We start from the raw sequence: 27,898 nt of genomic DNA, 5'->3' as shown, positions 1-27,898 counted from the left end.
TGATCCAAGAACAACAAGAGAGCAGTAAAGGAACAGAAGGTTGCCCATCAAGCACCTACTTTTATTTTGCCACAGGTATCTTAGCTTTCAGTGAATGATGTAAACTCTTCAGCTTGTTTTAACCTTTATGAGATATTATCAAACACAAATGTTCAGGGAAATTATTATTAGAAAACATTACTATCATGTTATTCCTGGAAGTAAAGGAGGGTACAACAAAAATCTTAAAATTGTTATATTGTTTGTAAAGACTAGGAGAGGAAATACATTAAGTGCATCTTATGCTTGAAGCGTCCAATGGATAATCAGTAAAATACATTTAAGTAAAACAGTTGTGGGAAGTGCCCATAGGAACCTCACTGACCTTAATGAGGTGTTTGTTGATCCACTTTGTGAAGGTCTTCTTCTGCACTTTGTCCCGTTCATCTGAAAGAAAGAGGGAGAAATAGATGTAAGGTGAGACACACAAATTTACCTTCTGGAACATCTTTCCTCTGAGTTAGTGCAAAGGAGTCTGGATAAGGGAAATATTCAGTCCCATAACTGCAAGCTAAGAATCATTTTCTCAGTTGCTGTTGCAAACAAACTTAACAAGAAAAATAAAATTCCTAAAAATCTCCTCAGTTAGTTGCTTTTTAAAGCATTTCACACATTGATCAGGAACAATATTCTGTCTGCAGCCTGCATTCAAAAGCCAGAGGCTATGACAAAAAATAATTGGAATCACTCATGCTTTTAGTACATGTCCATACAGCACAGAAATAGGCCATTCAGTCCATCATGTTTGTACAGGCTCTTTGAAAACACTATTCAATTGGTATGACTTAATCATTCCTTCTCCCTCCCTCACCATCACATAGTCCCTACACATTTCTTCTTTCCAAGGCAGATCCAATTTCCTTTTGAAACTTATTTGTAGACCTGCTTCCACCATATTTTCAGGTAAGGCATTATAAATTAAACCAATCTTTTACATAAAAGACCTGGTTCTGTCGCCAATCATTTTAACAGCTCATTCTTATTCACACCATCAAAACCCATTTACAACTTTGGACAACCCTTATATCTCCCCATTGAGAAATAATTCCAAGTTTCCTGTCTTCTCACATAACCAAGTCACTCATGTGGCATCATTCTGAGTATCACTTGTCAATCAGATCTCAGCAGAGTTTATGGATGGTACAATAAAACTCATTGTCCTTGTCCAGTTCAATGTTGAGGAGCACCCAGTAAAATCTATGGCATAGATCACTTTCAGCACAGCTTACTCATTCTCTCCTAGTCTCAATTTGATGATCACTTATTCAGCCTCTCTTCTGTCCTGTCTACTATCAGTAATTCCTACAACTGCCAACCCTTTTCATCTCTCTCCCTCGCTCTGGGCTCCATCACCACATACCTGCTCACCTCCATCACCCCTCCCCCCGTCCTCCCCCACTTCGACGTAAATACAACTCTTTCTTCACTTCTATCAGTTCAGATGAAGAGTCAACAGATTCAACTTGTTAACTCTGCTTTCTACTCATGGATGTCGCCTGACCTGCTGAGTTTTACCAGCAATTTGTGTTCTTGTTTCAAAAAATAGTTGGGTTTTGTCCAAAATCACATCAATAGGTTAGCTCATTTGGCTGGTGAATGATGCCAAAAGCATGGGTTCAATTCCCTCACCAGCTAGGGCCACCATGAAGGATTCTCTTTCTCAACCTCTCCCCTGGCACAAGACCCTCAGGTTAAATTACCACCAGTCATTTCTCTCTCATGGGGTGCAGAACAATGGGTCTGGGAAGTCTCTGACGGTGTTGCCCCTGTTTGACAAGAGGGAGCTGGATGTGATACTTGCGGCTAAAGGGATCAAGGAGTATGGAGAGAAAGTCAGAATGGGATATTGAGATTGCCTGATCAGCCTTGATCATATTGAATGGTGGTGCAGGCTTGAAGGGCTGAATGGCCTACTCCAGCACCTATTTTTAACGTTTCTATGTCACATTCACCGAGGGATTTACTCTCTTAAATTGATTGCTGGTTCAGCAATACCTTAATTTTAACATTCTTAACTTTGTTTTTTAAATTTTAACGTGACTTTATCCATCTTATGCCTCCAGCTCCACAACACTCCAAGTTCAGCACTACTTGAATTCTGATCTCTTCAGTGTCCTTTTGTCCCATCATTCCATCAATGACACTTGTTCTTTCAACTGTCTAGGCTTTTCAGAAAGTTAATTTGCTTCTTCAAGTCATTCCCTTCCTTTAAATCGGTCCTTAAAACTTTGCTCTTTGACCAGCTTTTGGTTTCCTCTCATAATGTCCCTTTGGCTTCATAACGCACATGACATGCCCCAGTATGCATTTAAATATTTTAATTATTTAAATATTTAAAACTGGAGAGAAAAGATTGGGCTAGATGGCTGTCCTGACTTGTTTTGTGAATTGAAAGCAGTCCCCATCCCAACAGTGAACAAAAGGAACACTGATGTAAATCAAAGCACTTCTCTACAATCAATAAAAGGTATAACCATCAGAATGAACAGGTCCTTCAAAAAATATAAATACTGACAGTCTCCAGCCCTCAAGGTCTTAAACAACTCAGAAAATAATGGAATCAACAAGAATACCTCTCTTTGCTTGGATTAGGACTTTAAGTATATAAAATGTCAAATGATGAGGGATCCAAGTTGTTGTGTGTTTTGAAAATTAGTTGGAAGCTGTTTGCAGGCAATTAGAGTCATAGATATATAGCACAAAAAAGGCCCTTCAGCCCATCACGTCAGCACCTGTCAAAGACAACCACTACATTATTCTAACCCCATTTTCCAGCATTTAGCCCATAGCCTTGTATGCCTTAGCACCACAAGTACTCATCTGAATATTTATTAGATGTTATGAGAGTTTCTGCCTGTATCACCCTTACAAGTAGTGAGTTCCAGATTCCCACTACCCTCTTGATGAAAAGATTTTCCTCACATATCCTTGAAACATTCCAAACATTTTTAAAATATTTTCAAGCTAAAATTTATGCTTCCTAGCCATTCATGCCTTCACCACAGAAAAGTCCCTTCCTGTCTATCCTATCTATATCCATCATAATTTAATAGATTTCAAAACATAGAGTCATAGAGTCATACAGCACAGACACAGACCCTTAGGTCTAACCAGTCCATTCTGAACATAATTTCAAACTAAACTAGTCCCAACTGCCTGCTGTTGGCTCATATCTCTCCACACCGTTCCTATTCATGTACTTATCCAAATGTGTTTGCAATGTTGTAACTGTGCCCACATCCACCATTTCCTCAGGAAGTTCATTCCACATGCGAACTACCTTCTGTGTAAAAGATTTGCCCCTCATGCCTTTTTTAAATCTCCCACCTTTCACCTTAAAAATATGTCCCCTAATCTTGAAATCCTGTCCACTCTCAATCTCGTCTGCTATCAGGAAAACCACCCCAGTCTGTCAAATTTCTCTTCATACCTAAAGCACTGCAGACTAGAAAATATCCTGGGAAACTTCCTCGACACCCTCTCCAGTGATATCACATCCCTTTTGTAACGTTGATTCTTGAATTGGGCACAATACCCTAGCTTTGGTCTAACCAATGTTTCATACAGTTCCAGCATAACTTCACAACTCTTAAACTCTATGCCTTGACCATCAAAAGGCAACTCTACCATATGATTTGTTACCCACTTTGACCACCTGTCCTGATACCTTAAAGGACCAGTGTGCATGCACATCAAGATTCGCCTGATCCCTGTTGTTTCTCCAAGTTCTACTGCTCATCGTGTAGTCCCTTGTCATGCATACTTTACCGAAGTGCACCACCTCATTTTTATTCTCACAGTTCTATCAGAAAGCCAGCAAGATCACTTTGCTGACGATCCAAGCAAACAAAGCAACTACAACAGTACCGTAGAAGCCAGAAATCCCAACGGGATTCCAGTGAAAGTTTGCCTGAGAACTAACCTCCTAGAAATTTCACTACAGGAAACCTTACAGCCTGCTGATAATCCTTCTTTTTACAGGCCCCTCACTTCAATTTTGAAACACCAAATTCTGTGCAGGGGATGAGAATCATAAACCAGACACTGCATTAATCATAGTTTACAACAGTATGTACCAACTTTACCGGTAACCATTCATGGTGTGAGTGTGTGTACAGGTTGTAAAGAACTGGAGGTATTGTGGTTTTACATTCGGCTAAGTGTGTGACAATAAATAACCTGTGTGTTAAACTCACAAAAGTCTGCTGCTGAATTTAATCTGGCATCCAAAGTCAAATGGTAAAAAAAAGGACATCTCTCTTACCTAAAAAAGTACTGACATGGACATTAAAGGAAGCATAGATTTGATCTATGCTATACCTGTAAAGCACGTTGGGTCATTTTATCACATTAAGGACAACTATAAATGCAATTTACTGTGTTATAATTGAGTGTTTCAATGCTCCTGGAATACATTTGTGGCTGCTGTGATGGGTCCTGATTACTGGGCACCTTAAAAAAAATAAGCCGGACAGTTTGTTTAGTGGGACAGTGTTTGCAAATTAGAAGGGAAGTGCCTTTATAGTTATGGTCATTTGGTCTACTGGAAAAGTTTCCACCATCCAAAGGAATTCAGAAATAGAAGTAATGGCAAATCAGAAAGCAGTAGTAGGTTGCATCTAGTTGCAATGCATCAACATTCATGTGCGTTGGGCAAATTTGACATGGCACAGAAGAGTAGCAAGTAATCAAGGTGGTAAATGGAATTTGGCTGAATGCTCAGGGATTTGGGGACTTTTTTTCTTTATTCATTCATAGGATGAGAGTGTTGCAGGCTAGGCCAGGATTTATCGCCCATCCCTAATTGCCTAGAGAGCAGTTAAGAACCATTGCTGTGGATCTGGAGTCACATGTAGGCCAGACCAGGTAAGGATGGCAGCTTCCTTCCTGAAAGGACATTAGTGAACCAAATAGGTTTTTCCAACAATCAATAATGGAGTCACAGTCATGAACAGACTCTCAATTCTAGATATTTACTGAATTCAAAATGCCACCATCTGCCATGGCGGGATTCAAATACGGGTCCCCAAAACATTATCTGGATCTCTGGATTAACAATCCAGCAATAATACCACTAGCCCATCACCTCCCCTTTGCTTAAAATCTCAGTTTAAAAACAGGCAGTCTTATTACAACTATAGAGGGCAGTGATGAGACTATACTTGGAGTACAATGTACAGTTTTGGTTTCTGTGTTTAAGGAAGGATGTACTGATATTGGAGGTAGTTTAATGGAGATTCATGAAGCTGATTCTTGGGATGAAGGAGTTAACTTATCAAGAACAGCTAAATGCGTTTAGCTTTTATTCATTAGAGTTTAGAACTATTATTGAAATTTGCAAGATTCTGGAGCAGTTAAATAGAGTAGATGCTGAAAAATAGTTAGATTCCTCCACAAGTGGAACTAAGGGACACAGTTACAGAATAATTGTGCACTCACATAACACTGCAAGAGAAGGAATTTCTTCTCCTGGAAGGTAGCAAATATCTGAAATTCCGTACCCTGGAGGATTATGGAAGCTAGACCACTGGAATTTTTGAAGAGGTTTTTGGATAGACTTTTCAAATAGACCAGTTGACGGCTGACATGAAAGAGGAGTCGAGACCTGGGGCAGATAAGTCATGATCTTGTTGAATCGTGAGATAGGCTCAAGGCATGATAGGCCTACTCCTGTTCCTATTCCATACATTCTATACTAACTAGTCATTGCTTATCCATCACTTCCGTCAAGCAATCTAGAAAAGAACAAAACATCATTAGTATAGCAGCCTTTGTAATTTCTGTAGGTTTTAAAGCGCAATAGAGCAAGTGAGGTGCTTTTGAAGAGTCATCCATTTCAGAATGTCAGAAAATCTGCAGCATATCTGTATGCAGCAAATTCCCAGAATGAGAGATTAGGTAAATTCCTAGACCAGTGTTTTCTGGTGGTGTTTGAGGGAGGAATGTTGCAGAAGTAGACTTCCCCGGCTCCTCCTTTACATCCACCTGGAAGAGAGGAGTGAGCCTTTGCAATAACATCTCAGTTAAAGAGTGCCACACTCTCTTAGTACTGAGTGTCATTTTGGGGTGGGATCTAAAGTCAACACCTTCTTACAGCTGCACACAACAAGGCTGAACATGTTAAGTTTCATTTTTCCTGTGCAATACCAGGACCAATTTGCTAAAATTTGGCAGCACATCCACAGGGAACACCTTTGCCAGAAGCCAAATACTTGATATTTCTGTTTCTCTCTTACTATTCTTCATCCCTTCCCTTAAAGGGATAGACCCAAATTTACCACAGCATGACTGACATAATAGAACATAACTGAGTCAGTCATCCACAACACACTGAATTGAACAAAACCACACCAATTCTTCAAAATAATGGCACTGCTGTGGACAAGAATTGTGTATTTGTAGCAAAGGAGACTTTAGAGAGTGGGGCAACCTAAATAATTGCATGACAGAATGATCTTTAGAGGCCACAGTTTGGTAAAATGTACTACATAGCTGGAGAAACAGTCACCAATTCAGCCATGAATTTGTGATGCCTCTGGTACATGATGGTTTGTTCTTTGATGGGGGTGTGGGGAACGCTGACTGTATTTTTTCATTATTGTGAAAGCAGTGATGGCCTTGTCAGAGAGTGTTTAAAACAATATTGCTTTTAACTTTGATAAACGAGATAACAAAGTATGAGGCTGGATGAATACAGCAGGCCAAGCAGCATATTAGGAGCACAAAAACTGACGTTTCGGACCTAGACCATTCATCAGAGTGAAGGGTCCAGGCCCGAAAAGTCAGCTTTTGTGCTCCAAAGATGCTACTTGGCCTGCTGTGTTCATCCAGCCTCATACTTTGTTATCTCAGATTCTCCAGCATCTGCAGTTCCCATTATCTCTTGCTTTTAACTTTGACCTCCTTAGCATTTCCAGCATTTTCTGTGAAAATTTCAAATAAGATAATCGCTCCTGGAGGAATTATCTCCTTTGCATTTGTCACCTCAATGCCTTTTATGAGCAGTCCTCAGTCCTTCAGACATTCCTCTAGGGGCAATAGATCTTTTCAGCAGTAAGTCAACAAAGGCCACAATGAGTTTATACTTTAAAACAGTGCAACCATGGCAAAAATTCATGGCAAGCTTTAGTTCACATCTACCAACTTTCAATTTTGAAATTCTTCATTGGCAGGAAAACAGAAGGAATTCAACCTAAGAGTTTCCTCCATGTGTGAAATTGAGATCAGAGGGTGGAATCAGATATTAAAAGCAGTGTTTAAATACAGTGCACCAAAACTAGAACTAGGTGCACAACATGGCAAAATTCACACTCCCCAAATAAACAGCTTTATCAATTACTAACAACTGTGAAAGATAGCAAATAGGTGTACTGCTAACAAACAATGTACTGCAGTTAATAAATAACCAGTTGATATCAGCCTTGGTGGTGCTGTCTAGAGAGTAAGTATTTCCCATGATGCAGTAAGTCACAACTGGCTTGGCAGCTGCTTGAAAAATATCGGGTATCTCTGACAGTGTGGTACACCCACAGCAGTGCATGGAAGTGATAGCTCAAGTTGTGGTTCAGCAGTGGCTGCAGTATGAACCCATGACCTTCTAAAGTGATGCAGAGGCGTGAACTGGAAGGACCAGGCCCTCTGGATATCCTTGCACGCCTCCAAAGAATCCAGTGCCAACAAGGGTTGGTTATATTCTGGGCCAGGAAAGAAACAACAGATGCAAAACCATGGATGGGGGTACAAGAAGCAAGGGAGAGATATTGAACAGGAGAGGAGCGGTTAAATCCAAGGGAAGACAGAGGAGAAAGAAAATACAAAAAACAGTAGATACACAAATGAGTTGCAATGATTACCAATGGGACTTTACTGATTAATCACGACAGGAACATAATTTTTCTCATTCACTTTACCCTGCGAATGCAGCCTGCAGTACATTTGAGCTGATCAGTCAGTGGCATGGATGGAAAATCTAGTGGTCTTTTTCTTGGACACATGGAAATTTCTAGAATGAACTGATTTGGAGACAAGTTTGAAATTTACATACTGAACTTATGAGAAGAAAACAGTTCAAATGTTTCTCTGACATTCTGTATTCTCCCAAAAGAAGGGATATTTAATGGACTGTATCTTGGCTAAAGCCTCCATTTGAGAATTTACACAAGCCTAATGCAGCTCTGCTGCTGCAATTTGTTTGATGGATATCAAATTTGACCACCATTATAGCAGATAGCTCCCTAAACAACCCTGACTCAGCTTAGATGATAAGCTCTTCACCATGACTCTCAGTTTGCATTTGTACTTAGTCAGTTCCAAGGTGTAAGGGCAGCATTAAATATTCTGGCTCAAACCCAAAAGAAGTAGGTAACAGCCACTTAGTTGTAGGTGGAGGGATGGATGGAGGCAGCTAGGAACTGAAACTTCATTATACCGCTGTACTTTGTTAAGATACGTCCGAATCAGAATGTTGTGGGTTCTAATCCCACCATGGATATTTGAGGATCTAATCCAGGCCAACACCATCATTGAATTTCAACTTCCAACCCCAACCTCCTTCACAATTCTGTGCTCCTTGTATCATCCAAGCACACCTTATTATTTTCTTTCAACAGTTCATTACCTGTTTTTGACCGAACCTTTTCTCACACAGCAAGCTTTCTCAGATTTTGTCTTATAAAATTGTCTGAAAACAGCCTTGAAACACCTCAAATAATTCACATTGAAGCTTCCCTCCCTCCATCATCCCACAGAACTTTTGAAATAATCTACAGACTCAAATGAAAACCCAGGTATTGAGGGTTGCCATATGTCCTTAGATGTTTTACACCAGCAGTTCACTTAAACACGAAAGATTGAAGCACTTTTGGGGACTCCATCAAATAAAAGGCAGAATGGAGGACAAGTACAAGTTTAATTTAGCTTCATAATAAAACACAGTGTCTTGAGAAACAAAACTGAAATCCTCCAAAAAAAAATTTTCCAATGGGGCTAATTCCAGCCAAAAGAGATTATCCTTGTCTTCACTGAAGAGCGTTAAACCTTCTAAAGATTCTCTGACACAGTTGTGGTGCCTATGGAAATAAAAGACCAGCAGAAACTAACTGAACAGTTCAGACAGCTCCAGAGTTAGTTTCATTTTAGCTTCGCCAAGTAGAATGCTGGGTGTTCCAGGGAATGACATGCTCTAACATCTGCTGCAGCAGTCTTCCATTACAGCAAACTGTATTTCATCCTTGTGCTGACTTGGCTTCAGGGAGTGCCACAGTGTGGCAGCAAGGAGCAAATCTGCATTAGATGCACATGTGGTAGAAGTTCCTAGATGGGGTTTGGGAAAAAGAACAAGTTTTGGAGGGGACTAAAGGGAAACATAAGAGAATGATAGGAGATGGAGGTCAGAAAGACAGTGGGATTCAGGGAAAGAGAACAACAATGGCAGAACTCCTCTGTTCTTCTTCAAAACAGTACTGTGGGATCTTTGATGCTCAGCTGTGAACGAAGATGGGACCTTCAACAGTTCATTCAACAGACAATACCACTGATAGTGCAGCAATACCCTCAGTGAAGTGTCAGACTAAATGCCTTACTACCACTGCGGTGCAATTGTCCGCTTCAGAGGCAAGAATGCTACTCACCAAGCCTTAGTTGTGTGAAGTGAAATGGTTCTCTGGCACACGAGAATCTTTCTGTACCACATAACCCATCATTCACAAAGTGGCAGCCTTGGCAGCAAGTATCAACAAATAATTTTACAACAGGAGAGGGGCAGTTGTTGGGGGTGGAGGTGGGATTAATGGTGGTGGAAGGCAAGTATTTAAACTGATCGGGATACCATTCTCTTTATATACCCCTGTAAAATAGCAAGAAGCCAGAGGTAGTAGGAACTGCCGATGCTAGAGAATCTGAGATAACACAGTGTGAAGCTGAATGAACACAGCAGGCCAAGCAGCATCAGAGGAGCAGGAAAGATTGACATTTCGGATTGGGACCCTTCTTCAGAAATGGGGGAGGGGAAGGGGATTCTGAAATAAATACGGAGACAGGGGGAGGCGGATAGAAGATGGATAAAGGAGACGATAAAGGTGAGAGGAGACAGACAGGTCAAAGAGGCGGGGTTGGAGCCAGTGAAGGTAACTGTAGGTGGGGAGTTAGGGATAATAGGTCAGTCCAGGGAGGACGGACAGATCGGGGGGGGGGGGGGTGCGGGATGAGGTTAGTGGTTAGGGGGTGGGGGTGGTGCTTCACTGGCTCTAACCCCGCCTCTATGACCTGTCTCCTCTCACCCTATCTTCTCCTTTATCCATCTTCTATCCGCCTCCCCCGTCTCTCTGTTTACTTCAGAATCCCCTTCCCCTCCCTCATTTCTGAAGAAGGGTCCCGATCCAAAATGTCAAGCTTTCCTGCTCCTCTGATGCTGCTTGGCCTGCTGCGTTCATCCAGCCTCACACCATGTATTCTAAGAAGCCAGAGGTAATCAAAAGAGTGATGATTATTGACATCAATCACAGGAGAATCATGATCACATCTGGAATATTTTAATCATTCTGTGATTGGCTTGAAAATAATTCAAGTCTTATGTAAGAGTCTACAGACATAGGTAAGCACGTGCATTCCTATCACAAAGCTACAGACTTCAGTGGCACAGGATAAGCAGTATCATTGTACATTATCACTGACCACTAATCACCTTAAACAGCCAAACAATGAAAAAGGACAGATACCTGTCATGAGTCAGATCAAGCTCAAGAGACTGTCCAGTTTCCTCATAGAGCAAAATGAGGAAAATTGCATTTTTGAGCAGAACCCAAATGCAGCAAAAATGTAAATTTGACAGTTGTAACAAATTGTTCATTGCAATATACTGTGCCTAGGTTATAAGGTGACTCATAATAACCATCATCAACAAAAACCTTGAATCTATACAACACATCTAACATCCGGAGGCACTTCACAGAATTTGGAACAGAGGCAGCAAGGAAGATACTGGCATAGGTGACTGAGAGCTTTGACACAGAGGTAGGTTTGAAGGAACAGGGTCAGTGATAACACCAATCCACATGCACTCAGTACAAATCAGACAAGCACAGCTAGCTTAATGGAAGAAGCCAAGGAAACAAATTAAGAATTTGAACAAACCCTAAATCAAACTAAGTTTGGGTTACAGCTTAAGATTTGATTTCAACATTTATAGATTTGTATAACGCAGAAGGCACTCATTCAGCCCATCATGCCAGTGTCAGCCTTTTGAAAGCAGTCCACATTAGTCACACCACTGGTGTTCGATCCTCAGAGCCAGCATATTTTACTTTTCTTTCAGTATTTATCCAGTCCCCTTTCAAAAAGTTACTTTTGATTCTGCTTCCACCACCCTTTCAGGTATGGCACCTACAAAAATCCCACAACCCCACTGGTTCCTTTGCCAATCACTTTGAATACAATCAGAGAGGACAGAGGTTTAAACTGTGAAGTTACTGAAGCTGCAAACCATGAAGGAATGAAGAGCCGCAAGCATTTCAAGTTACAGCTTATTAATGGAACAGCACTTAACCAAAGCAGTGTCTGACTTTACAGCCTGGGCTTGAATTATACACTGTAGCTGAGCAAAGATACATTTGGGACATACAAGATACTAACCCATACAACACATCCGGTTCACCAGTTGAGCGTTCAGCTCTCTTTCCATGGTGAAAAGGCCCATCTCTCGTCCAGGCTGTTCAATGCAACGATCTGACATTTCCACTTTCAGTGCTGAGACATACAAAAGTAAGGCAAGCGTACTTACTCAACAAACTCCTCCTACTTGATCTCAAGAACAGCCACTCCCCCCAACCGTTCTACTGGTCTGGATGGAAAATAAATTTAACACACCTTTTCTCAAAATTGAAAGATATTCCTCCCCAGCAGTTATCACAATAAAATGTATGTGGTTGAAAAGCATGTAGAATCATGGCATTCCCTGGAACACTCCAATAACAAACAAAACCAGTTTTAAAAAGTTGTCCAAGTTATCATGGAACAAAAACATCAAGACAGAATTATGAGGGTGAGTCAGGATGACTCGCCAAAGAAAAATTTGTGGTGCTTGTTTTAAAAGTTATTCTATTTGTTAAGTAACTCAGTGAAATAAAAGGGAACGTGTGACTGGCTGACTTGAGGAGGTCTCGTTCACACACACACACACGCACCACAATTCCTTCCCTCAAAAAAGAAGGTGCCTCAAAAGCATTGTACAGGCACAGACCTGCACCTACAGGGATGTCACCCTGAGAGCAAAGCACGTAGCTTTTCATTCCAATCTTCTCCAGTCACAAATAAAGAAAGTCTATTCGAGATTGTGCACAATACAAGATTTCTTATGTACTGCTTTGTAATTATTATCCAATGTGGTAGGGACATAGAAGGATCAGCCTCCGGTCTCAGCTTGGCAAATCCTATCACTGAAACAAAGTAAAAGATATGAACACAGAAATAGCAAATACAAACACCCTTTTGTTTCTAGCAGGGAGTGAGACACACAAGGAGATTATTGCAATCATTTAGCTCAATTGTAGTAGAAAACTCTAATTTTTCCAGTTCAAGAGGTACTCCATATCAGTCCTGCACACCCTACAGGATAGTACCTAAAACAATGTTCACTTTATAAGTGGTGTATTTTGATGCTGTTAAGGTGATGGTGGTGGACTGGGGTGGACAAGGTCAGAAGTCGTATGACACCAGGGTGCAGTCCAACAGGGTTATTTGAAATCACAAGCTTTTGGAGTCCTGACTTTGCCCAACAAAGAGAAGCACTCCAAAAGCTTGTGACCTCAAATAAACCTGTTGGTCTATAACCTGGTGTCGTGTGACTTCCGACCTGGTGTATTTTGAACTCTTGTTTACAGTAAATTGTTCCATGTATCTCTTCCACGACAATGGGACCTTGATCAGATGGGCTGAGGATTGGCAGTTGGAGTTTAATTTAGACAGACGTGAGGTTCATAATTCCTTGAAGGTGGAGTCACAGGTAGGCAGGGTAGTGAAGAAGGCATTCAGTACATTTGCCATTTTTGGTCAGTGCTTTGAGGTTAGGGGTTCGGTTGTAGAGGATATTGGTTTGGCCATTTTTGGAATACTGTGTGCAATTCTAGTCTCCCTGCTATAGGGAGGATGTGCGGACAAGTGTGAGGTGATGCGCTTTGGTAGGAGTAACCGGAATGCAAAGTACTAGACTAATGGTAAGATTCTTGGTAGTGTAGATGAGCAGAGAGATCTCGGTGTCCACGTGCTCAGATCCTTGAAAGTTGCCACTGAGGTTGACAGGGCTGTTAAGAAGGCATACAGTGTTTTAGCTTTTATTAATAGAGGGATCGAGTTCCGGAACCAAGAGGTTATGCTGCAGCTGTACATAACTCTGGTGCGGCTGCACTTGGAGTATTGTATACAGTTCTGGTCACTGCATTATAAGAAGGATGTGGAAGCTTTGGAAAGGGTGCAGAGGAGATTTACTAGGATGTTGCCTGGTATAGAGGGAAGGTCTTAGGAGGAAAGGCTGAGGGACTTGAGGCTGTTTTCGTTAGAAAGAAGAAGGTTGAGAGGTGACTTAATTGAGACATATAAAATAATCAGAGGGTTAGATAGGGTGGATAGAGAGAGGCTTTTTCCTAGGATGGTGACGGCGAGCATGAGGGGGCATAGCTTTAAATTGAGGGGTGAAAGATATAGGACAGAAGTCAGAGGTAGTTTCTTTACTCAGAGAGTAGTAAGGGAATGGAACGCTTTGCCTGCAATGGTAGTAGATTCGTCAACTTTAAGTACATTTAAGTCGTCATTGAACAAGCATATGGACGTACATGGAATAGTGTAGGTTAGATGGGCTTCAGATTGGTATGACAGGTCGGCACAACATCGAGGGCCGAAGGGCCTGTACGGTGCTGTAATGTTCTATGTTCTATGTTATCAAACTTGAAATGGTTCAGAGAAGATTTACAGGGATGCTGCCAGTGTTGGAAGATTTCAACTATAGGGAGAGGCTGGGGCTATTTCCCTGGGCAGTGGAAGCTGAGGGGTGGCCTAATAGAGGTGTGTAAAATCATGAAGGGCATGCATAGGGTGAATAGCCAAGGTCTTTTCTAGGGGGTCCCAAAACTAGAAGGCATAGGTTTAAGGTGAAAGTGGAAAAATTTAAAAGGGATCTAAGGGGCAGCTTTTTCACACAAAGGGTGGTGCATGTATGGAATGAGCTGCCAGAGGAAGTGGTGCAGGCTGATGCAAGTGCGACATTTAAAAGGCATCTGGTTGGTACATGAATAGGAACAGTTCAGAGGCATTTAGCCCAAATGCTGGAAAATGGGACTAGAATAACTTAGGATATTTAGCCAGCATGGATGAGTTGGAAGGAAGGGTCTGTTTCCATGCTGAACAATTCTATGGCTCTATGAGTAAATGGCTTGATTTATGGTGGCAAGAGTTTCTTACTCCTATGGTCCAGCTCTAAATGTAACGTCATGCCCCATTGTCAAAGAATCATCGAATAGTTATAGCAAAGATGGAGGCCATTCAGGCCCACAAGTTCATGGCACAAGCCCCTGTGCTTCTCCATTCAGCCGAAAATGAAGGCAATCTACCACCACTATTTTCTTGGTGCTAACTCCAGGTCCTAAGCACATGATAAACAAATTTCCCCCTGTTACAGTTAATAGTAGGGAAGTGTTGTCACAATTATATAAGACACCAGTGAACCAGCATGTGGAGTGCGGCAAATAATTTTGGGCCACTTACTTGCGGGGGATGTATTCTCATTGGTGGCAATTCAAAGAAGGTTCACTTGGTTAATTCCAAAGATGAGGGAGTTTGTCTTACTGGGAAAAATTGACCAATTTAGACCTCTACTCACTGGAGTTTGAAAGAATGGAAGGAAATCTAATTTAAAAATATACCATGCTAAAGGAGATTGAAAAAGTAGACATAGAGTGGATGTTTCCTCTTGCAGAATAATCAAGAATGAGAGGGTATCATTTTAGACAAAAGAGTGGCAGATTTAAAACAGTGATGAAAAGGAATTACTTCTCTCAAAGGGTCACGAACCTGTGGAATTCACTATCCCAAAGTGCAGTGGAAGCGAGAATATTTTCCACAGAGTGGACAGTCCGAAGCTTTTCTCCAGGGTGGAAGAGTCAGTTACTAGGGGGCATGTGTTTAAGGTGCGAGGGGCAGGGGTTAAAGGTGATGTATGAGGCAAGCTTTTTTACAGAGGGTGGTGAGTGTCTGGAACTCGCTGCCAGGGAAGGAAGTGGAAGCAGATACTGTAGTGACTTTGAAAGGGAATCTTGACAAATACAGGAATATGATGGGAATAGAGGGATGCAGTCCCAGAAGGGTAGGGAGTTTTAGTTGTGGTCTGTAGCATGTCAGTGCAGGCTTGGGGGGGCTGAAGAGCCTGTTCCTGTGCTATAATTTTCTTTGTTCTTTGTTCTTTATTGATTAGATTTAAAGGAGGAGATACAGATTTTTAAATTAGTAATGGGTTAAAGAGTTATGTAGAGCAGGCAGGAAAGCTAAGTTGAGGTCAAGATGAAATCAGCCAAGATCATGTTAAATGGTGCAGCAGGCTGGAGAGGCTGAATTGTTTCCTTCTGCTCCTATTTCTTCAATCATATATCCTCTAGTTCCTTTCCACATCGTTTCAAATCTGTGTTCTCTGAATACCAACTCTTCTGCCAGTGAGAAGAATTATTTCTGTCTGGAATCCCACCAGCAGAAAAAATAATTGTCTTTCTGAAACTTATCAGGATAATCGAACATGTTAAAGATCTCAGATTAAATAAACTCTAAACTCAAGGAAATACACAATAGGTGATGGAGCCTGTCTTCGTAATTTTATCCACTAATAGATTAGGAATAATTAAGCTAATCAAGGGCACAGCAAATAGTTAATTAAATTTGTGATCCTGAAACCCAGTGAGTGATGTTAGTTACTAAGGTCACACATTCAATATTTCTCCAGTCAAGGGAAAGTATTTGACTGAGAGTTTTCGTTTGAACAACAGTGGCCAAAGTTCAATGGTTAGAAGCCCCTTAGGCACGGTGGCTCAGTGGTTAGCACTGCTGCCTCACAGCACCAGGGGTTAAGGTTCAATTCTACACTTGAGTGACTGTCAGTGTCGCGTTTGCACATTCTCCCTGTGTCTGCATGGGTTTTCTCTAGGTGCTTCAATTTCCTCACACAGTGCAAGGTTAGGTGGATTAGCTATGCTAACTAAATTGTCCATAACATGCAGGTTAGGTAGATTAGCCATGGGAAATGGAGGGAAAGGGGATGGGTCTGGATGGGGTGCTCTTCGGAGGCTCAATGGGCCGAATGGCCTGCTTCCACATTGTAGGGATCCTATGGCTTCCCAAGGTTCTGAAAAATATTATATAATTACAAATATTTCTTTTTCCATTCACATTTTAGCAAAGGCATTCTACTTTCATTAACAGCACGTAACCATTTTGCGAACTGCTAAAGATAAAATAAATCAAGTTTGCAATCAATAGCTCCATTGTGTTAATGTATGCTACTTTTCATTATGGACAGTACAATTTCTCTTATGGGTGTATTTTGTTTATCAAAACATGAAAACAATAAAAATCTGACCAATTGGGCTTAGGGATCTCTTTCTAAAGAAACTACATATCTGCTGAGCAAATTTTAAAAGACTGCAAAAAAAACCTTCAGCAAGTATTACTCTATGATTCTATAAAATGAGCATCCACAAAACAATGGTGCAAATAATCTTCTATACTTTCAATGGATTTTCCAAAAAATAAAAAGAAATAAATTTCACAAGTCCGTTTTTATCACTAACTCAGTTGAAGTTTTCAGTTCCACCCAATTCCTAAGTAGTGATGAACATTCTGAAATTAGGTCATTTAAATAAATACAGACAAGAGTCAAGAATCAAAACCACAACATGAATAGACAAGATACAATAACTTGCAATGTTAGCAGTGGATCAGTTGTATGATGCATACACAGCCTCAACAGTGAGAAGATTAGAAGTTTAAGCTCTACCTCAGAGATCCAAATATGAACCAACACTAACACTTTGGAGTTGTACAGAGGGAGTGCTGCACTATTTCAGATGAGACATTAGACCAGGTTTTGAGTGGATGTAAATGATCCCACAGCACTATTCATGCAAAAGTAAGGGGTTTCTTCAAGTGTCCGGCCCAATACGTATCCTGCGTCTAAAACAAGGAAAAGGTATTGTGTAGATGTTTCTCGGATCTTGCTATGCACAAATGAGTGGCTGAAATTTCTACATCACAACAGTGACACTTTTCAGGGGTACTTCTTTGGCCGTTAAGTGCTTTGAAATACAGTAAAGTTGTGAAAGTGATGCTTAATAAAGTTGACATTCCCTTCAAAATCTATTCCATAGGTCGTGAGCCTTGTTAGAACCTTGTTTCTCCTCCAGCCTTGATGATTCATTCCAGGCAAGTAATTATAAATTCCACAAGCTCCTGCCAATTCTTTTTCAAACATGCTTATTCCTTTTCAGCATATAGGTGTCTCTGACAAAGCCTGTATTTTTGGCCTTAATCGATTTTCAGAAGTAGTTATGGAGGCCTTCATTGAATACTTGGTCTGTTAGAGAGGAAAGCAAAGGGTCAAAAATGCTGCTATGGGTCTGGAGTCACATATGTAGCAGACCTCAATTTCTAAAATATATGTGAACCAGATGCATGACTATATGTAATTCCATGGTCAACGGATACAGATTTGTCTTCCAGATTTTATATGATTAATTGAATTTAAAATGTCTTATTTGCACAGTGGGCTTTTAATTAAGGTTTCTAGATTAAGAGTCCAATAGCATAGCCACTGTGCTAAAATACTTCAAGCCTCTCCAAACTTCCTGGAAGAGAATTAAAGAGGATGACAGGTGGGTGGCAATATGTGGGACAAAGCAGAGATAGACAGAGTAATGGACCATGTCAAGCCCCTTAAGAATCTTGTATGTTTCAAATAGGTCACTTCTTATTCTTCTAAATTCTACTCAGTACGAGTCCAATCTACTCAACTTCTCTGAAGATAGTCCCTTCATGCTTAATATCAGCAAAGTGAACTTTCTCTGGGCCACCTCCAATGCCAGCATATCTTTTATTAGATAACGGGATCAAAACTATTCACAGTATTCCAGCTGTGCTCAGACATGTGCCTTGTCTAGTTTTAGCAAAATCTTCCTGCATTCCCTTTAAAATAAAAGCCATCATTCCATTTGCCTACCCTATTACTTGCTGAATTTGAATGCTAGCTTTTTCGTGATTCATGGAGGAGGGCTCCCAAATCCGTCCGTTCCACAGCTTCCTACAGGTGTTATCTACTTAAACAATGTTCAGCTCCTCTATTATCCTGCCAAAGTGCATAACCTCATATTTCCCAACGTTATATTCCATCTCCCAAGCCTTATCCACTCACTTAACCTGTCTATACCCCTCTGTCATCCTCATCATTTGCCTTTGCACCTACTTTTGAGTCATCTGCAAACTTACCTATTATACATTCCTCATCCAAGTCATTAATATACATTATGGCCCCAGCAGTAATTCCTACAGCACACACTAGTAACAGGTTGCCAAGTGAAAATGCTCCCCTTACCCCAACTCTGCGTTTCATTAGACAGCCAATTCTCTAACCATGCTACGATACTGCCACCAACATCATGGGTTCTTGTCTGAAGTAGCGAAATGTGTGGTATCTTATCAAATGCCTGCTGAAAATCTAAATATATTACATTTACTGCTTTCGCTTTATATATCCTGCTTGTTACCTCCTCAAATAATGAGTAAATTTGTCAGGCATGACTTCCTCTTCATGAGGTCATGCGCACTCTACGTGATCTCAGTTAGCATGGTGGCTGAACGAAAAAGTGATGACAACTGCATGGGTTCAATTCCTGTTCCAGCTGAAGTCACCATGCAGGCCCCACCTTCTCAACCTTACCCATTCCTTAAGGCATGATGACCCTCAAGTTAAACTCACCACCTGTCAGCTCTCTCTAAAGAGACAGCAGGTCTATGGTGATAATGGGAACTGCAGATGCTGGAGAATCCAAGATAATGAAATGTGAGGCTGGATGAACACAGCAGGCCCAGCAGCATCTCAGGAGCACAAAAGCTGATGTTTCGGGCCTAGACCCTTCCTCAGAGAGGGGGATGGGGTGAGGGTTCTGGAATAAATAGGGAGAGAGGGGGAGGCGGACCGAAGATGGAGAGAAAAGAAGATAGGTGGAGAGGAGAGTATAGTTTGGGAGGTAGGGAGGGGATAGGTCAGTCCAGGGAAGACGGACAGGTCAAGGAGGTGGGATGAGGTTAGTAGGTAGGAGATGGAGGTGCGGCTTGGGGTGGGAGGAAGGGATGGGTGAGAGGAAGAACCGGTTAGGGAGGCAGAGACAGGTTGGACTGGTTTTGGGATGCAGTGGGTAGTGGGGAAGAGCTGGGCTGGTTGTGTGGTGCAGTAGGGGGAGGGGACGAACTGGGCTGGTTTTGGGATGCGGTGGGGGAAGGGGAGATTTTGAAGCTGGTGAAGTCCACATTGATACCATTGGGCTGCAGGGTTCCCAAGCGGAATATGAGTTGCTGTTCCTGCAACCTTCGGGTGGCATCATTGTGGCACTGCAGGAGGCCTATGATGGACTTGTCACCTAAAGAATGGGAGGGGGAGTGGAAATGGTTAATTGGAAATGGCCTCTTTGTAGGTTACGTGGAACAGTCCCTCTTCCGCACCTACACAGGCCCCAAACCCCACCTCTTCCTCCGTTACATTGGCGACTGTATCGGCACCGCCTCTTGCTCCCCAGAGGAGCTCGAACAGTTCATCCACTTCACCAACACCTTCCACCCCAACCTTCAGTTCACCTGGGCCATCTCCAGCACATCCCTCACCTTCCTGGACCTCTCAGTCTCCATCTCAGGCAACCAGCTTGTAACTGATGTCTATTTCAAGTCCACCGACTCCCACAGCTACCTAGAATACACCTCCTCCCACCCACCCTCCTGCAAAAATTCCATCCCCTATTCCCATTTCCTCCACCTCCGCCGCATCTGCTCCCACGATGAGGCATTCCACTCCCGCACATCCCAGATGGCCAAGTTCTTCAAGGACCGCAACTTTCCCCCCACAGTGGTCGAGAACGCCCTTGACCGCGTCTCCCGCATTTCCCGCAACACATCCCTCACACCCCGCCCCCACCACAACCGCCCAAAGAGGATCCCCCTTGTTCTCACACACCACCCCACCAACCTCCGGATACAACGCATCATCCTCCGACACTTCCACCATCTACAATCCGACCCCACCACCCAAGACATTTTTCCATCCCCACCCCTGTCTGCTTTCCGGAGATACCACTCTCTCCGTGACTCCCTTGTTCGCTCCACACTGCCCTCCAACCCCACCACACCTGGCACCTTCCCCTGCAACCGCAGGAAATACTACACTTGCCCCCACACCTCCTCCCTCACCCCTATCCCAGGCCCCAAGATGACTTTCCACATTAAGCAAAGGTTCACCTGCACATCTGCCAATGTGGTATACTGCATCCACTGTACCTGGTGTGGCTTCCTCTACATTGGGGAAACCAAGCGGAGGCTTGGGGACCGCTTTGCAGAACACCTCCGCTTGGTTCGCAATAAACAACTGCACCTCCCAGTCGCAAACCATTTCCACTCCCACTCCCATTCTTTAGATGACATGTCCATCATGGGCCTCCTGCACTGCCACAATGATGCCACCCGAAGGTTGCAGGAACAGCAACTCATATTCCGCTTGGGAATCCTGCAGCCCAATGGTATCAATGTGGACTTCACCAGCTTCAAAATCTCCCCTTCCCCCATCGCATCCCAAAACCAGCCCAGTTCGTCCCCTCCCCCTACTGCACCACACAACCAGCCCAGCTCTTCCCCTCCACTCACTGCATCCCAAAACCAGTCTAACCTGTCTCTGCCTCCCTAACCTGTTCTTCCTCTCACCTATCCCTTCCTCCCACCCCAAGCCGCACCCCCATCTCCTACCTACTAACCTCATCCCACCTCCTTGACCTGTCCGTCTTTCCTGGACTGACCTATCCCCTCCCTACCTCCCCACCTATACTCTCCTCTCCACCTATCTTCTTTTCTCTCCATCTTCGGTCCGCCTCCCCCTCTCTCCCTATTTATTCCAGAACCCTCACCCCATCCCCCTCTCTGAGGAAGGGTCTAGGCCCGAAACGTCAGCTGTTGTGCTCCTGAGATGCTGCTGGGCCTGCTGTGTTCATCCAGCCTCACATTTCATTAGCAGGTCTATGGTGCTTTGTAACTACAGTGACCTGACTTAATATAATAATCATAGTAAGTATTTCCAAATGCTCTACCATTACATACGTTATACTAGACTAACATTTTCCTAATAACACATATCAAGCTAACTGGTTTATTTTTTTTTTGTCTTTTTCCTCTCTTTAATAGAGGTGTAACATTGAAAGTTTTCCAATCCTCAGGGGCTTCTCCAGAATCTAAAGGTTCTTGGAACATTTGTACCAGCAGATCCATGATCTCTGTAGCTACTTCCTTGAATATTGTAGGATGCATCTTATCATATCTGGGGAATGTTAACAGTCTTCAGCATTAACAGTTTCCTAGCATTTATCCCTTGTGACAGTTATTGTATTTATTTCTTCTCTTTGAATATTTAGTGATTTTGGAATGCTATTAGCATCTTCTACTGTGAAGACGGTTGCGAAGAATTTATTCAATTCCTCTACCATTTTCTGGATGACAAGAGACATTATTGGTTCAGTTGAAAACTCAGGGAAGATACTTTTGGAATAAGCAGTGCAGGGCCATGTTCTACTAGAAAACTAATCACATACACAAGAGACAGTGCTAACATTTTTAAACAGGGTGGAAATAGTATATTGATTTAACTACAGATGAAGGTGTTTCAATTACTTGCATTAAAATGAATCAGATAAGTTACAACTTCAATGGATGAATTACTTTGCTGATCACATTCAGTACTCAACTGCAATGGCTGTTCAGTAACCAAGTGCAAATGAAGCTTTATTGTGACACTAGCACATCCTGCCCTGGTAGTTTAGCGATAAATGTAATACTCAACCGCTGTGAGGGTTTAAATGCTACAGGCTATGAGAGGCCCAATCTGGTTGAGTGTTCAGTGAGTTGTAAGGGGAGACAAAGTTTCTGTCAAAACAAAGCATATGAAAACATGTTAATTTTCAATTAACTTAAGCAAGGCTGTGCTTTGAAAATTAATTATTTCAAATGGGGATGTTTTGCTTACAAGGTTCAACAAATGTGCCCACACTTACACACACACGCGAAGAAAGAGGCCTAATTCTTTTACTGACACTTATCCACCAACCAGCAAAATTAATTATATTCAATATACATCACCAACAAGTAGGACACAAATGGTGAAATTCTAGGTTGTTATTTACACTCCACAAAAGAATCCTCCCACTGGATGTGAGTTTGCTTGCTGAGCTGGAAGGTTAGTTTTCAGATGTTTCATCACCATTCTAGGTAACATCATCAGTGAGCCTCCGACGAAGTGCTGGTGTTATGTCCCGCTTTCTATTTATCTGGTTAGGTTTCCTTGGGTTCTTACCCAAGGAAACCTAAACAGATAAATAGAAAGCGGGACATAACACCAGCACTTCGTCGGAGGCTCACTGATGATGTTACCTAGAATGGTGATGAAACATCTGAAAACTAACCTTCCAGCTCAGCGAGCAAACTCACATCCAGAACCTCAGCCTGAGCTACAAATCTTCTCAAAACTTGCTAACTCCTCCCACTCTTCTTGATTTAACTCTGCATTATATCTTTCTGTAACTTTCTCTACTGTGTATTTATTCAGCTACCCTCTAATTAAACCAACAAGTAACCGACATTTTGCAAATCAGGTTTGTTCACGGAGGTTGGTAAACTTCAAAGCCAGACAATTCACAAACTCTCTATTCTTGGCACTGGTTCAAAGGCAAGTGACAGCTCTGTCTAATCAAGAGAATTGAAGTGGATGCAACCTCACAAAAGGGACAGTAAAGTCTGATTAACTGACATGAAATCTTAATTATTATTTCCAACACATAACAATTCCAGTGGGTTGTAAACAATGCTCCCTTGAAGATGCATATGTGTGCAGCTGTACAACCAGTAATATGCCAGGCGGAGAACAAACAGGCTGCATACAAGCAACATTTACTTTAGGGTGCATGCATGATTTTTCCAATCTTGAAGGAACCATGCACTGCAAAAAACCATGCTCCATATAATGAATAGAAATGACAGGAAAGACTGGTTGTCCTGGGGCTTCAGTTGTAGGCCAAACATCAAGCAAATTGTGGATGAAGTGTCAGAGATAATGGGAACAGCAGATGCTGGAGAATCCAAGATAATAAAGTGTGAAGCTGGATGGACACAGCAGGCCAAGCAGCATCTCAGGAGCACAAAAGCTGACGTTTCGGACCTAGACCCCCTCTGATGAAGGGTCTAGGCCCGAAACATCAGCTTTTATGCTCCTGAGATGCTGCTTGGCCTGCTCTGTTCATCCAGCTTCACAATTTATTACTGTGGATCAAGTGTACAAGTTTGCATAGTAACTAGATAATCCACAGCCAAAGTACAGATATAGAACTAAAAGGAACAGCAATTGTGTTAAGCATGCAGGAAATCTTTTTTGGGCTGCACTTGAAGAACTAAGCATATTCTGGTTCTCAAATCACATGCAGAGCCACCACTCCAGAAATCTGTGCCACTAACATTTTTGGCTGTTGTGATACATGGAATCAGCGAAATCCACAAGAGAATTAAACAATGGCATAGACAAACTGCCAACCCCCAAGAGATCAACCAACCCCACCAGCTGGTCAATGCCTGACTTCCTTCATACAAGTCTCATTCCTGCAGAAATAATGACAAGAATGGTCAATCAGATTGACCTGTGTATAACTAGTCACGTATCAAGCACCTTACAGAGAATGAGATCAGCCATTGTGTACAGAATATGCATGTATCAAATGCCTTTGACATACGTGCTTGGAAGCAGTCAAAATAAAAAGAAAACTCCTCAATGCTGGAAATCTAAATGACAAAAAATGCACAATATGCTGGAAACACACCAACCACTGGGAGAGAAAGATGATTGCTTTGATTAGAATCCTTTGTCAGGTCACTGGTCAAAAAAAAAGAGCCTTTGTAGTGGCATGCATTATATTTTCAACAAAATGTTGTCATTGTCTTTCACCGCCAAAAGGACATTCACAATACCAGATTAAAATTATAATTTTAAATCACAGAGGCAACTTTGAAAATATACATTGAAACTTCAAAAGCATGTGAATTGCACAGAAGTAGCTGCTACGGAGTTGACGGTGTGCACTTTTATGATGGACCACAGCTCCCTCCAATGGCAGGCAAAGTTACTGGGTACAAAAGTCTACAAATAGATCTGAACAGAAATAATGCAGTTTTATTATGGAACACAAATAATAGGATTCAGGTTGCTCCCTGCTGGCTACAAGTAGAATATGTCCAATGAGTTTCTATGGTCTTCAGTGGCAAGCTCATCAGCTCCAGCCAGCTGATAACAATGGGTGAGTAGTTCCTGAGAAATTCACACTGTTGTAGCACACTATTGGGAACAGGTATCTATTCAACCGAATGCAAAAATTTTTGGCTGTTGTGATACATGGAATCAGCGAGTGTCCAAAATGGACTCCGGAAAGACTGGCACATATGGAAAGCTAATTCCATTCCTTAGTTTTTAGAATGTCAAGTGCTTGTTGAAATCCCCATACAAGCCTTTGTTACCGCCGGACTTAACGACTCCAAGACCTCCATTGTTAGTCTCCATTTTTCACCTTCATGAACTTAAATCATCCAAAACACCACTGCCCTCCTCCTAACGAACAAAGTGCAATTCACCCTTCACCCCTCCTGATCACTCACCTTACAGTGGCTCCTAATGTAATGCCTCAATTTTTAAAATTTCATCCACATCACAAGAAACTAGGAACAGGAAGAGCCCATTCAGCCCTCAAGCCTGTTCCACATTCAAATGAGATCATGGCTGACATTTGTTCTAATTCCATATACCTGCCTTTTGTGCATATCCATTAACACCTTTGCTTAACAAAAATTTATCTGAGATTTAAAAATTAATAACTTATCCAGAATCTACTTCTTTTTGGGTGAGTGAGTTCCAAACACCTACCACCAAACAACTTCCCGGAACAATTCTTAGATTATGCCTTTTAGTTCCAGAACCCCAACCAGTGGAAATAGCTTATCTTTATCAAACCTGTCTTTTTCTTTTCATGTCTTGAAGACTGCAATCAGTTTACTCCATAACTTACAAATTCGAGAGAAAACTAGCCTAATTTCTCCTTATGATTTAACACTGAAGTCCAGGTATCATTCCTGCAAATGTATGCTGCACTCTCTGTAAGGCCAATATGTCCTTCCCTGAATTGTGGTGTCCAGATACAAATATTACTGTTGCTCTGCTTTTTTGTAACCTCATCAGCCCTAGCACCCTCCAAGATATCAGTACTTCTCCAATTTTGGCCCCCGTGCATCAGATTTATTTCACCCTAGCATTGGTGGCCTCACCTTTGGTTCCTAAGCTCTTTAATGTCATTGTGAAGCCTGTCCACCTTTAAGCGGCTCCTCAAAACGTAGCTCTTTGACTACTGTTTGGTCATTTGACTTCCTTTACTTTGAATGCTAAATTTTATCCAATCATGCTCCAGTGAATGCTTTGGACTACTGTTTAAATTTAGATAAATATTTTCATTTAGATGGAACAGGGAAGCAGTGACCTCAACATTAAGACATAATTGACTGTCAAAGCTTTGAATTTGATCAAACACTTCACTGGCTTATTGCAATAACGTAAGACAAAGAACTGCAGATGCTGGAGATATGAAATAAAAGCAAATTGCTGGTGAAACCCAGGTGGTCTGACAGCACCGGTGGGGAAAAAAAATCAGAGTTAACATTTTCAAGAAGAGTTCTGATTAAGAGTCACTGGACTCAAAATGTTAACTGCTTTCTTCTTACAGATGCAGCCAGACCTGCTGAGTTTCATCAGCAATTTCTGTTTTGGTTACTGGTCTATCACAGATTTCTATTCTTAATTTCAGCACAAAAAATCACCACTGATTGAACTTAGATAAGATGTTTGATAGTAACCTTTTAAAATCCCCAATAAATGAACAGAGCGAGGTAGAAACAGTGCATTGAGTGTTAGATCATCAGGGTTGCCAGTAAACTAAAGTGCTGCATATCCTCTCTACTTGGATGTCAAAGATCCCAAGATACTATTTTAAAGAAGACAAAGTAAGTTTGCATCAGTGTCATAGCTAATATTTATGCTTCAATTAAAGCAACTTAAAATAAAGTTCTGATCTGCTAACTACTGCATCAATGCTCACAAGGAGCTTACTGTTGCAAAGGATGTTAGAATGTGAACAAAAACAAAGTTGCTGGAAAAGGCCAGCAGGTCTGGCAGCACCCGTAGCAAAAAATCAGTGTTAATGTTTCGGGTCGAGTGACCTTTTCGCAGTTCTAAGGAAGGGTCATTCAACTCGAAATGTTAACTCTGATTTCTCTCCACAGATGCTGCCAGACCTGCCAAGGTTTTCCAGCAATTCCTGTTTTTGTTTCTGATTTACAGCATCCACAGTTCTTTTGGTTTAAGCCAGGTTTCAATCTGGGATCTGACTTGCCCAGTGTTACCATCAGTTGGGATCATAACAGAATAAACTGATTGCTGCACGACCTATATTACAATAACAAATCTCATCAGCTGTTGAGAATCCCAAGGCGGTGAATGGAGGCAAACATTGCAAATTATTTCTTTCTTTCTTTCTTTCTTTCAAGTGGTAGCCAAGGATTACTAAAACAATGTCTCGTCGCATGAGGAGTGGTCATGAGTCATCACAGCCTTGTTAGCCAATGAGCAGCAATTGGCCTTCAGCTGGGAAGTTGCTTGCAGGATGGGATGGAGTCTACAAAATGCTGAAAACTTGGACAATTTTTAATTTTGAAACCTAAAAGTAACATGTTGCTATGTTAGTTTTACATCAGTGTGCAATTCCTTTATGACATACGATTTTCCATCTGAGTGCAGTTTTTTGCAACCTTCGTTTAACTAATTCATATTTAAATTGCCCCGATGTTGTTTGGAAAAGGCATCATAAAACATTTTCAACAGTGTTTTTTGATCTTTGAAGATATCCCTTGACTTTTAAGACATCTAAAGAGAGTTAAGGACATTCCAGTTATGGAAATGTAGCAAAATGGTTGACATACATATCATCCTCAATGAGATATTAGGTATTGGAAGGTTAGGGGAAGAGATTTGGACTGACTGACACCGAGGGAGAGAGACAGACAAACAAAGACAGACAGACAGACAAGAAGAGGCTGTCAGATGTAGGAAGAAACATACACTGAACTGCATTGGTTTAGGAAGAAAGCTCAACACCACCTCTCAGAAGGGTTAAATAGGGATGGACAATAAATGCTAGTATGCTCATTGACACCCACATCCCATAAGCAATTTTAAAAAAACTCAAAGAACCAACCCATTAAAGTGTTGCCCAAGAGTAAAAATTCATTGTATTAATACATTGCTGATCTACCTAACCTAAGCAAATATTCCTGGGCTTTGAATTATCTGGAAGATTGTGTGTTCTTTTGGGCCCTTTACAATGGTGCCATGCATCCTGGAGCCATTGAGACTGACATGGAGAATTTAGAAATCCTCAGAGAATTGCACAGCAGAGCTTCTATGCAGCTTCAAGCTCTCATGAGCAGGCATTTAGGGGGCCCTTTT

At 41.7% G+C, this 27,898-nt stretch overlaps 1 protein-coding gene across 1 annotated transcript in view; it reads right to left on the bottom strand.

The window, feature by feature from the left end:
* dst (dystonin) overlaps positions 1-27,898 on the bottom strand; it is a 528,150-nt gene that overhangs the window by 442,136 nt on the left and 58,116 nt on the right. The window contains exon 2 of the mRNA XM_048530258.2: positions 365-426. Within this exon, the coding sequence (XP_048386215.2) occupies positions 365-426 (62 nt within the window). The remainder of the gene's footprint in view (positions 1-364; positions 427-27,898) is intronic.

This window comes from Stegostoma tigrinum, chromosome 4, assembly GCF_030684315.1.
Source record: "Stegostoma tigrinum isolate sSteTig4 chromosome 4, sSteTig4.hap1, whole genome shotgun sequence".
NCBI lineage: Eukaryota > Metazoa > Chordata > Chondrichthyes > Orectolobiformes > Stegostomatidae > Stegostoma > Stegostoma tigrinum.
This window is presented reverse-complemented; position numbering and strand designations above follow the sequence as displayed.